The following is a 12,319-nucleotide window of genomic DNA, read 5'->3' as shown; positions in this document are numbered from 1 at the left end:
TGTCGTAGGCTACGTTTAGGTCCATGGAGGCGTGATGTGTATCTGATTCACCAGTGACGCAGCACAGTTATGTGGAAGTACTCCCTTGTGATTGCTTGGTTTGTGAACATGTGTTTCCAGATACCTGAAAGACAGAAGGCTCTGCTTGTAGCTCTTCCAGCCAAAGTTTGTCATATCTGAACAAAGTCAGAAGGTGAAAGCCGTATCTAAAGAATCAGAAAGAGAAAGTGGGAAAGGGATCATTTCAGAGGAAAGACATGAGTCCGCCTGCTGGTTGGAGGAACAGTGTGGACGTAAAACCCTCTGTTTGCCTCAGTGTTAGCAGACTTCTAAGCTAGCTCTCTGCCTGTTGTGTAAACAAAGCAACATGTGATTAACTTTTTCCACATGTTTCAGAAGCGTTTATTCAGAACATTGTAAGTAAGTGCCTGGTGAGCTGCAGAAAGGTTGCAGGATATCTTTATTTTACTGTTTAGCAGAAGCTACTTGAAGCTAATCGGCCACAGACCGAAGCTAACATGAGTTGTTAAACATTTGATACAAATTGCACTGGTTTGCAGCAATAAATGCAATTCCTATAAGTCATGTAAATATCAAAGAAATAACCAAATGATTAGCAACTGGCCTGATTTAGTTTTATGGTTTTCATACACTGTTCAATCGGCGGCAGTACTACTGTAATGTCCCATATGCTAACGCTGATGTTTTCAGAAGTTACTGAGATGATCGTGTCAGTTACTGCTTCATTTGATACTCCTAACTAGAATTTATAGTCGTGGTTTTGGGGCAGTTTTTGCTTTGTGTGAGCATTTTTGTTTGTGTGTGTGTGTGTGTGTGTGTGTTTGTCCGCGCATCATGGATGAAAACCACTTCATTTTGCGAAAGTTTTGTGTGGCCAGTGAGAAGTTACAGGTTTAGCACCAAAACTTACACAATATCCCTTTAAGTCCATTTTAACATAGCTATTTTGTTGAACAACAATGAAACCGAGACATGGTTGACTGGTTACTTGGTTATTGGTTACTTAGAGAAGCCATAATGCTTCTCTAAGTAACTACTGTGTCTAATAGATAACTAAAACACTTAAAGCTCCATAAGACAGGTTTATTCTCCCAAAGACTCAATCTAAAGGCTAATTGTGTAACTGGAAGCTAGACTTGCACTATAGCTTATCTTTGTTGTACAGCAGCACATTTTATCACTCGGACTTGGCAATCGTGGTTTTTGTGCTTCCTCTTTTCTAAAGTTCAGAGGCTGTTTGCTGCTTTTTGCAATAATTTGGTTTTACCGTTATTTGTTGCTTCAGGCTTCATTTGACATTTTTAGGAATGGAGGCAGCATTAAAGTCCTACATATATTAATCATCATTGTACCGTTTTCTGTTCCTGATAAATCCAGACTAGAACCTGACGACTGATGCAGACTAAGAGACTGCTCCACATTTATTTCTGCATTTTGTGTGTGCATCCAGTGGGGCTCCAACAAGATTGATAAAACTTTTGCACAGATATAACATGTTCATACAAACCAACACAATATGCATATATATGCATATATATATATATATATATATGCATATATATATATATGCATATATATATATATGCATATATATATATATATATATATGCATATATATATATATATATATATGCATATATATATATATATATATATATGCATATATATATATATATATATATATATGCATATATATATATATATATATATATGCATATATATATATATATATATATGCATATATATATATATATATATATATGCATATATATATATATATATATATATGCATATATATATATATATATATATATATGCATATATATATATATATATATATATGCATATATATATATATATATATATATGCATATATATATATATATATATATATGCATATATATATACACATATATATGCATATATATATATATATATATATATATGTATATATTTCTGTCTTCCCATTCTACCTACCCTAGAACAAACCACCACAACTCCCCACTTCTCTCACTTAAGTCCTACCCCCTTCATAATCATAACACTTCACCCCCCTATACACCCCCATAAACATGCACCCCCCCACTCCCCCCTACACACGGACCACTACCCCCCATACACATGCACCTCAATACTCCTCTATATAGACACCCCTATCTCCCATGCATTTAACACCAGATTCCCCACACACAAGCCCTTACCCCCTCCCACACACACACACACACCACCCACTCCCTCATCCACACCCCCAACCCCCCACACAATCATGTACTATTACACTCCCCCAAACCTCCACCCCCACACATACATGCCCTAACACACTCCCCCCATACACGCACCCCTACCCCCCATACATTCATGTACCACTACACTCCTCCATACACACCCCATACACACACAGGCCCAGGACCCGCACCCAGCCCACCCCGCAGCGGCACGGCCACCCGTCACGGAGCCAATACCCGCCGATCCAGCCCCCGCCAGCGACCTCGCCCCACCGCCGCAAGGCAACTCCAACCATTGATCCACCCAAGGCCTCCCGCCAGGTCTGGAAACCTAGCCCCCCCAGTAATGAAGCAGCCAAGATCCCCGTCCAGGGGTCCACCCCAGACCCACAGCCACCTGAGCCACCCAGCCAGTCCCCAGCCCCGAGCGGGATGAGGTCACACCCCCCCCCTACACTAAGTGATGGAGCTGATTGATCCTTTGAGGAGGCAGACATCATTTCCATGCTGATGTAATCTAATAACAGATTTCTAAACTGCTGGATACACAGATTCTGTTTGCTTTTCCAGTTCACAAGGATAGTTTTCTTTGCAATGCACAGGCTGCTGAGGATTGGTTTTGCTAAATTAAACCCTGTTATTTTCACCTAAGTGACTCAATAGGCCCAGTTTGGGGTTTGCAGGGATATTACATTTAAACCAGTCTGACAGATCTTTACATACCTGGAGCCAGAATCTCTGGACAGGTGGACAAGACCATAAGGCATGGTAGTAGCTGTCAATCATGTTGTCAGTACAGTGTGAGCAGATATGTGAGTGTAACAGACCCATCTTGAACATCCTGTGTCCCGTATAATGAGTTCTGTGTAGAATTTTGAATTGTATTAATTGCATGTTTGAATTCTTAGTCATTTTGAATGTGTTTGAGCAGATTTGTGACCATTCATTTTGATTGAAGTTACTGGATAAGTCTGCTTCCCATTTAGAAATTGGGAGAGAGATGGAATCTTCTAGCTTCAATAGTAATCTGTATATTTTGGATAGTAGCTTCGGGGCCTTAAGATTTAAGAATTCTGCAGCCCTGATAGGTAGCTGTAAGTTTAGTTGATCAGTGGTGTATTTCTTACTTATGATAGATTTAAGTTGGTGGTATTCTAAGAATTTGGTGAAATTGCATCAAAGGCAGAAAGTTTCCATTTTCTACTATATGTTCTAACTGCTTTACTCCTTTATTCTTCCACTGAGGGAAGTTTATCATCTTTTTGTTTTGCAGGAAGTCAGGATTGTTCCAGATGGGTGTGAGCTTACATGGAATAAGTGCAGACTCGGTTACTTTCAGGAATTCCCACCAAGCCGTTAAACTGGAGCTGATGTTAATGCTTTTGAAACACTTATAAGACTTGACAGTTGAGCTGATTGTGTCCGTCTTCCTATAGACTGATTTATCCTCAGTCATATTCTACAGATTTCAGGCCCCTGGGTATATGAACATAGCGGATTTATTCATTTATTTGTATTTATTCTGGTAGTGGTGTATCAACTTGTAGAATAAACAAACAAAAACAAACTAGAAAAACACTCTTCTTGCAGAAGAGCAAAGGTGAATGCACTTTTATGCTGAATGTTTGATATGCAACTGAATTTTACCTTGAACTAACCCTTCGTATTAATTCCACAACTTTTGAGGACAGACATTGCACAGGATATATCTTATTTTTGCAGACAGCTCACACTTTAATTGAACAATTTGCAGCCAAAACCAAAGTCAAAGTCAAAGCTCTTTGATCAGATCAGCCCACAGCTCTCTGTGTGCATAACTAACATACCATTACAGTGTAAAATGTTCAAGACTGGATTTGAACCCTTGCCTTGCATACCAATGCGTACCTGTGTACCAGTGCAGAAAATGGACCAATTGCTGAGCTGCATTTTCTGTTTTGTCCAATCAAAGGAACAGATTTTAAAAATGGACAAAAACTTGAATAACTTGAAAAGTTTAAATGACAAAAATTAAATGACAAAAGGTATAGGAGGAGTGTTTCAAACATTTTGCAGGAAAGACCACTTAGTTTCATATGAAGAATTTTTTACAATTTAAAAAAACTGAACTGTCATTTCTGCACAGTTTAACTTTTACAATATATAAACACTTCGTATTAAGTGTTTAACTTTTCAAGACTGGCATTGCACAGACGTTATCTTACATGTGCAGACCGCCCATGCTTTAAGTGCACAGTTTGCATCTAAAGCTAAAGCTTTTTGGTGGACCAGTACACAACACTTTGGGTGGAAAAACTGACATACCACCATGCAGCACAATGTTTAATATGGGATTTAAACCCTTGTATAGCCACTTGTATACCATTACGTACCTGTGTACTGGTGCAGAAAATGGACCAATCGCTGAGCTGAATTCCGTTTCGTCCAATCACAGAAAAGGATTTCAATACATTGACAAAAACTTGAATAACTTAAAAAGTTTAAATGTTAGAAAGACCAAAACCATATATCAACTGAATAGCCTGAAGAGTTTGATACTTGAATGGCTGAAGTGAGAAACGGTGTAGCGTTTCAAACATTTTGCAAGAAAGAGCAAGAAAGACAATGGAAACCAGGACCGAGACGAACAAGACACTGCAAACTGGTGCAGAGCTCCGAACCCCTGTTAAAGCTGTTTTCAGGTCATTCTGTAAAAACCGACCAATCGCCGAGGTGAATTTTTTCAACGTCCGATCTGGATTTGGTTTGAAGGACTTTCATCCAATCACAAGGGTGAATTAATTTTTCATTCATTCATTTTCTGAACCGCTTATTCCAATTCAGGGTCGCGGGGAAGCTGGAGTCTATCCCAGCCAGCTTTGGGCGACAGGCAGGGTACACCCTGGACAGCTCGCCAGTCCATCGCAGGGCCACACAGAGAGACGAACAACCACACCCACGCTCACACTCACACCTAGGGACAATTTAGAGTGATCAATTAACCTATCATGCATGTCTTTGGATGGTGGGAGGAAGCCGGAGTACCCGGAGAGAACCCACGCATACACGGGGAGAACATGCAGACTCCACACAGAAAGGCCACTGACCAAACCAGCCAACCTTCTTGCTGTGAGGCCACAGTGCTAACCACTGCGCCACCGTGCAGCCTGAATTAATTTTTGCAAAATGTTAAATATCTCAAAAACTACAAAGATTTAAAATTACAAAAGTCATAGCACACATCTCCTGAAGGAGCTGCAGGGTTTAAGATGTGAATGACTGAAGTGACTGGAACTGTGTAGAGATGTGAGTGGCATGTCAAAGTTTGGTGGCATAACAATAACTAGAAACAGCTATGATTGAAATAATAGCAACTGTGAATGCCCATTTATTGAACTATGCTGAATGATTGAAATTAAATTTCATAAGTATAAAAAAATTGGAAAAAAACTGCCCCACATCGGGATTAAACCCATGAATGGAATAATAAGAATAATAAAGAGCCGGATCTTAATTATGGGCATTCACAGTAATGAGATAGAAAGAACAGGAACTCAATAATATGACATGGCCCATGGGCATTCACATTAACAAAACAAAAGCGGGCAGGTTGCAGCGACATTATGATTGGTCAGCATCTCTGGCTTTCTATTGGTTGCTTCTGGCAGGTTCATATCAGTGGTTCATTTCCAGAAGTGCAGAAAAATCTGCAAGTTTAAGAGAAAGCAGATCTGAGATCTGAGAGCAGGAAGGTCGTTGGAAAGCAAGTAAAACGTAATTGCACGCAGACTTTAGAGTTTTTTGAGAGAAAGCTTGAATGTAACTGTTAACGCTCCCAAATATCTAAATACATGGCGGGATTTTACTGCTATAAGTGACAATTATATGAAAAATAGCTTGAAACAGTTTGACTCTGCAACACATGCAGAGACCATTAGATCCAGTTTGAGTGCATTCAGCTGGTAATGGGCAGCTGGGGGGGGGGTAGGAGAATGCGAGATGGGGTGGGTGTGTGTGTGTGTGTGTGTGTGTATTTGACTGGATAGATAGTGTGCATGTGTTCGTGTGTGTATGTGTGTGTGTGGTTGGAGGAGAGGGGGGTGGGGGGGTCTTGGTGCCCAGGGTCCGCTCGGTGGCGGTCTGGGTGGTGGCTCTCCATTGGTGTGGGCTGGGCCCTCTACCTGCAGGGGTGGGGGTTGCCTTCGGGCTCTTGGGCTGGTTTTGTATGAAAAATAATGTGTGAAAAGATCATTTAAAAACAACAGAATTTCCAATTAAGTGCTTGAAAATCATCAGATATTTAATTCCACAGAAATGTTTAAAATCAGCTCGCAGGTTTTCCTAAAACATCTTTTCTTTAAGGAGCAGTGAGAGGCAACACATGTCCACAGGTGAGGGGGGGTAACATGGTTTTCAGCATGGGGGGTCAACAGAAGAGCAGCAGTTTGCATGAAACCACTAAACATGAGGAGCTGATCTGCAGGTCTGAGGCGGTCTGGAGCAGCAGTGGAGGATCGGACGTCGTCAAGCCTCATCGGCTTTCCCAGCGAGATATTTATAAAGATTACAGACATCTATGGGGGGGGGGGTGTAATGTGGTGGCACTGAACAGAAACAACACTAAAGGGTGCTGTGACAGACCCAGATGTGTTGGTTTTATCTGTATCTGGACTTTCTGTGCCCGGTTCTGATCCATCATCTCTGTCTGCAAGCACAGATCAGAAAACTATATAAATCAATAAATAATCTGATTAAAAGTCGTTCCTGGTCCAGAAGGTGGGTTCTGGATCAGGACTCGGCGTGTCGGATCAGAGCTGATGTACCAGGACCAGCCACACCGGTTCAGTCAAACGTTTCCCACTTCCTCCGAAGGTCCTCCACCTTCTTCTTCTGTGGTGTGACGGGTTTGGCCATGCTCAGCAGGTCTCCGAACGGATCCAGAGGTTTCTGGTCGTCTTCCTGCACCTGAAGTGGTTTTTCCAGTCTGTTGAAGTTGGATGGAGAGTCTACCAGTCCAGAGAGGGCATGATGGCTGTTGGAGGGGGTGGGGAAGGCTCCGCAGCTGGAGGGCAGGGTGGAACTGGCAGGTCTGTACAGACCTGGTAGGGTGGCGACTGGGTCCAACTGGTGGGGACCCAGTGGGGGTCCGTAGAGTCCACTGAAGGGGTTTCCGCTGATGGTGGGCGAGTAGTGCTGAAGAGACTGTGCAAAAGGGTTGAGAGACATGTGCGGCTGGAGGATGAAAGGGGGCAGCCCTGGGGGGTAAGGTCTGGGGGGTAGAGCTGGTCTACAAGCAGCTGACGTACTGCCATCAGTTAGTGCTGTGGGGGGGGTCCGTGACGGGCTGTTCAGGGGGTCTAGAAGGCTGATCAGATCTCTGCTGTCCTCAGAGACGTTGGAGGGTCTCAGCAGGTCTCCCTCTGTGCTCATGCTCAGAGCCTGCCTGAACTCCTGCCCCCCCAATGTAGTCCTCCCTTCAGGTCCAGCCAGTTTAGGACGGGACTGGGACGCGGGGGGGGGCAAGACGCTTCCCAGTTCAGGGGTCTTCCTTCCATGGGGACGAGGAATGGTGATGCTGGAGGGGGCATGCGGGTCCGCCGGGTTGAGGGCGTTGCTGGAGCCGTCGTGGCCGGGGGAGGGGGCGTCTGCCTGCACAGGAAGCTGGATTGCAGGAGGTGTGGGACCTCCAGCGACGGGTGGGACCGGTCTGTTCAGACCAGAACTCCACAGCTTGTTGTAAGGGTTGGACAGCTTCAGGCCCGGAAGGGTTCTGGAGTGTTCCCCAATGTTCAGGTCCATCCGCTGCAGGGACAAGGAGAACCGGGACGTTAAAGACCCCCCAGACAGTTCTTACAGTGAAAACTGGTCCCAGTTAGCCAGTAGGGATCCCAGTTTCACTCCAGCCAACCAGACATCAGCTGGAAGACATTTTTCAGTGTAAAACGTCTGGGACATGTAGAAACACATCCAGCATGAACCTTTAACCATTTAAAGATCTCCAGTCATGGTGTAAAGCACTAACCCAGCAACCCAGCCCCCCGCTCCACCCATCTGGACCTCTGACCTGGTACGTAAACTTGGCTTGTAGCTCCTCGGAGTCTTTAGGAAGCCTCAGGTCCTCCAGACTTTTGGCCAGGGGAATGGGAAGGCTGTCCGGTTCGTCCTGACAACCAAAGATGTCTCCAAGCAGGCTGACGTTGGAGAACTTCTCGGTGACCGGACTCGGAGGCGCCGTGTGGCTTTCTGCTCCAAACCCCGGATCTTCTCCTTCCATCAGCTCCACCTCCTTCAGGGAGCGGTACGGTTGCGGTCTGCAGGGAGAGTCTCTCGGTTAGTCTTGTCCTCATGGAGCTAAACCAGAAGCTCTGTCCACACATAACAACAACTCTCCAACTACAAACCCAAACTAACCAATCTAACATTCCCATTCAGGTTACTAACAGAACCAGCTGAACAGCTTCTAATGAGAACCAGCTGGGTTAGATATGGTTAGATATAGCTAAATTTAGTTAAATATAGTTACATATAGTTAGATATGTTAGATATGGTTAAAAATGGTTAGATATGTTAGATATAGTTAGATATAGTTATTTGGTTAGATATAGTTAGATATAGTTAAATATGGTTAGATAAAGTTAAATAAAGTTAGATATAGTTAGATATGCTTAAATATAGTTCTATATGGTTAGATATAGTTAAATTTAGTTAAATATAGTTAGATATAGTTAGATATGGTTAAAATGGTTAGACATACACATACATTCTAGATTGCGCCGTCTGTTGGCAGCAGATTGTAGTAGCTCTGACTTGCTATCTTGATTTTTTTTTTTTTTTAGTAGAAAGTCTTCTTGCATAGATATTACCTAAAATTAGGTATTTTTTTCTGAGGAATTCATGCCGGTTTGGAGGGTTTTTTGCATTTTTTCGCTCTTTCAAGGCTTGTTATGATGAGTCTCCATGGCAACAAAACACTTGTTTACAATCGGGATCAACTGATTAATCTCTCCCAAATCAGGATTATCAGTAAAACAACACATCGAATCCCGATGGAGTTGAAAAGAAAGAGAAGAGGATGCAGAGCGGGAGTGAGACAAAAGAGAAAGCGATGGAGATTTAAACCATTTCTCCCGACCGTCGTCATGGGTAATGTGAGATCGCTAGCTAACAAAACGGACGAGCTTGAGATGCTAACAAGGTCTCAGAAAGAATACAGAGAGTGCAGTATTATGTGCTTCACCGAGACATGGCTGTGTGTCTGTACCGGGCTTTAAAACAGTCCGTGCAGACCGCAGTAGACAACACAGCGGAAAGCTAAAGGGTGGTGGAATTGCAGTGCTGGTTAACCAGCGTTGGTATCATCCTGGACATGTTACTGTCAAGGAGAAGATATGCACAAGGGACATGGAACTGTTAGCTGTGAGCTTCCGTCCATATTATTTACCCAGAGAGTTTAGCTGTGTTATTCTGGTAGCGGTTTATATAATACCTGGTACCGCACCAGACACAGCCTGTGACGTCATCAGCTCCGTCGTTGCTCGGCTACAAACACAGCATCCAAACTCATTCATGGCGATCTCCGGAGACTTCAACGTCTCCCTCTCTGCAACTCTACCAACATTCCAGCAGTTTGTCAGCTGCTCCACCAGAGAAAATAAGATGTTGGACTTATTTTATGCAAATATGAATAATGGATCCAGTTGTTCTGCCCTGCCTCCTTTAGGAAGATCTGACCATAATCTGGTTCTTCTCACCTCCACCTACAAGCCCATCGTTCAGCAGCAACCAGTCATCACAAAGACTATCAAAATCTGGTCTGCTGAAGCTGAAGATGCTCTTAGAGGAGGCTTTGAGGCTACAGACTGGAACGTCCTCTGTGAACCTCATGGAGACGACATCAACGCCATGACTGAGTGTGTGACAGATTACATAAACTTCTGTGTGGACAGCATCGTCCCAACAAGAACAGTGAGGTGCTTCCCCAATAACAAACCCTGGATCACCAGTGACCTGAAAAAGCTGCTGAACATCAAAAAGAAAGCCTTCAGGGATGGAGACAGGGAGTTATTGAGGGCAACACAAAAACAACTTAAAACCCAAACTAAGAAGTGCAAGGAGGACTACAGGAAGAAGTTAGAAAGTCAGCTCCAGCAGAATAACCTGAGGGATGTGTGGTCTGGAATGAAGAAGATCACCGGCTTCAAGTTAAAGGGGGACCAGCCTGATGGAGGTCTGGACAGAGCTAATGAGCTGAACATATTCTTCAACAGGTTCAGTTCACCCCCTACCTCCAGCCCAACAGACCACACACCCTCCATAAGTCCACTGCTTTCCTGTCACGCCTCCAATCTGTCACCCTGCAGCTCAGTCATGGACCAGAACACAGCTTCATCTCCCTCCACATCAGGACATCCTGAGACCTCCACCTTGTTTGTCTCCTGCAATCAGGTTAAGAAGCAACTTGAGAAACTGAACCAGAACAAGGCTGCAGGTCCAGATGGTGTCAGTCCCAGAGTTCTCAAGACCTGCTCAGAACAACTATGTCCGATTCTCCAGCACCTTTTCAACACCAGTCTGAGACAAAATAGAGTCCCAGTGCTGTGGAACACCTCCTGCCTTGTTCCAGTGCCTAAAAAAACACAACCAGCTGAACCAAGTGACTACAGACCAGTTGCCCTGACATCTCACATCATGAAAGTCCTGGAGAGACTCTTACTGGCTCACCTCAACAAGCAAGTAAACACCTTTCAGGACCCATTCCAGTTTGCATATCGTAATGGACTTGGGGTTGAAGATGCCATCATATACCTGCTCCAGAGAGCACACTCTCATCTGGACCATTCAGGCAGCACTCTGAGGGTCATGTTCTTTCATTTCTCAGTGCTTTTAATACCATTCAGCCTGCTTTGTTATGTGAGAAGCTCCATAAATTCCAGGTGGATACCTCCACAACCACCTGGATCTATGACTACCTCACAAACAGACCCCAGTTTGTGAGACTGAAAGGTTGTGTGTCTGAGATGGAGGTCAGCAGCACTGGTGCACCACAAGGAACTGTACTCTGGCCATTCCTCTTCACTCTGTACACCTCAGACTTCCAGTACAACTCTGAGTCCTGTCATCTGCAGAAATACTCTGATGACTCTGCAGTTGTGGGGTGTATCAGGGATGGACAAGAAGCAGAGTACAGAGAACTGGTCAGTCAGTTTGTTAAATGGTGCGGTGACAATCATCTCATATTAAATAGCAGCAAAACAAAAGAGATGATTGTTGACTTCAGGAGGAAGAAGAATAAACAAAGCACTGTTTCCATCCTAGGAGAGGAGGTGGAGGTGGTGGAGGAATACAAGTATCTTGGAGTTCAGCTGGACAACAAACTGGACTGGAAATGCAACACTGACTACATCTACAAGAAAGGTCAGAGCAGACTGTACTTCTTAAGGAAGCTGAGATGGTTTAACGTCTGCACCAAGATGTTGCATATCTTCTATAAGTCTGTTGTGGAGAGTGCAGTCAGCTTTGCAGCATCTGCTGGGGTAGTAGCATCAGAACCAGAGACTTGAAGAGAATCAACAAACTGATCCAGAAAGCTGCTTCTGTGCTTGGAGTAACTCTGGAGCCGCTGGAGCTGATTGTCCAAAGAAGAATGCTGCACAAGCTGATGAAGATGATGGAGGATTCTTCACACCCTCTCCACAACACAGTGATGAAACAACAAAGTGTGTTCAGTGAGAGGCTTCTTCAGGTCCGATGTAAGACTGAAAGATACAGAAGATCATTCCTGCCAGCAGCCATCAGCCTCCGGAACAAGACCTCCTCTAGTTATTATTATTATTATATACTACAAAACTTTCCTTTGGGGATTAATAAAGTATTTTTCATTTCATTTCATTTTCATTTCATATGTTAGATATAGTTAAATATGGTTAAATAAAGTTAAATATAGTTAGATATGGTTAGATATAGTTAAATATGGTTAAATAAAGTTAAATATGGTTAGATAAAGTTAAATATAGTTAGATATGGTTAGATATAGGTAAATATGTTGGAAGTAGAGAGTGGGGGGGGTTGATGACAACTGCTCCCTCACAACAGAC

General features: G+C 43.4%; 1 protein-coding gene across 5 annotated transcripts in view; it reads right to left on the bottom strand.

Moving 5' to 3' along the window:
• Positions 1-6,499: 6,499 nt before the first annotated feature.
• The window catches only part of dennd1a (DENN/MADD domain containing 1A), a 38,765-nt gene continuing 32,945 nt past the window's right edge, over positions 6,500-12,319 (bottom strand). For all 5 annotated transcript variants that reach the window (XM_079257053.1, XM_079257055.1, XM_079257054.1 and 2 more), the window contains 2 exons: positions 8,290-8,536; positions 6,500-8,027 (listed from right to left, as the gene is read on the bottom strand). In XM_079257053.1, coding sequence (XP_079113179.1) covers positions 7,068-8,027; positions 8,290-8,536 — 1,207 coding nt within the window. In that variant the 3' untranslated portion in view covers positions 6,500-7,067. The remainder of the gene's footprint in view (positions 8,028-8,289; positions 8,537-12,319) is intronic.

Source organism: Telmatherina bonti (assembly GCF_933228915.1).
Source record: "Telmatherina bonti genome assembly, chromosome: 17".
NCBI classification, from domain to species: Eukaryota; Metazoa; Chordata; class Actinopteri; order Atheriniformes; family Telmatherinidae; genus Telmatherina; species Telmatherina bonti.
The sequence above is the reverse complement of the archived record's forward strand: the minus strand, read 5'-3'. Positions and strand labels throughout refer to the sequence as shown.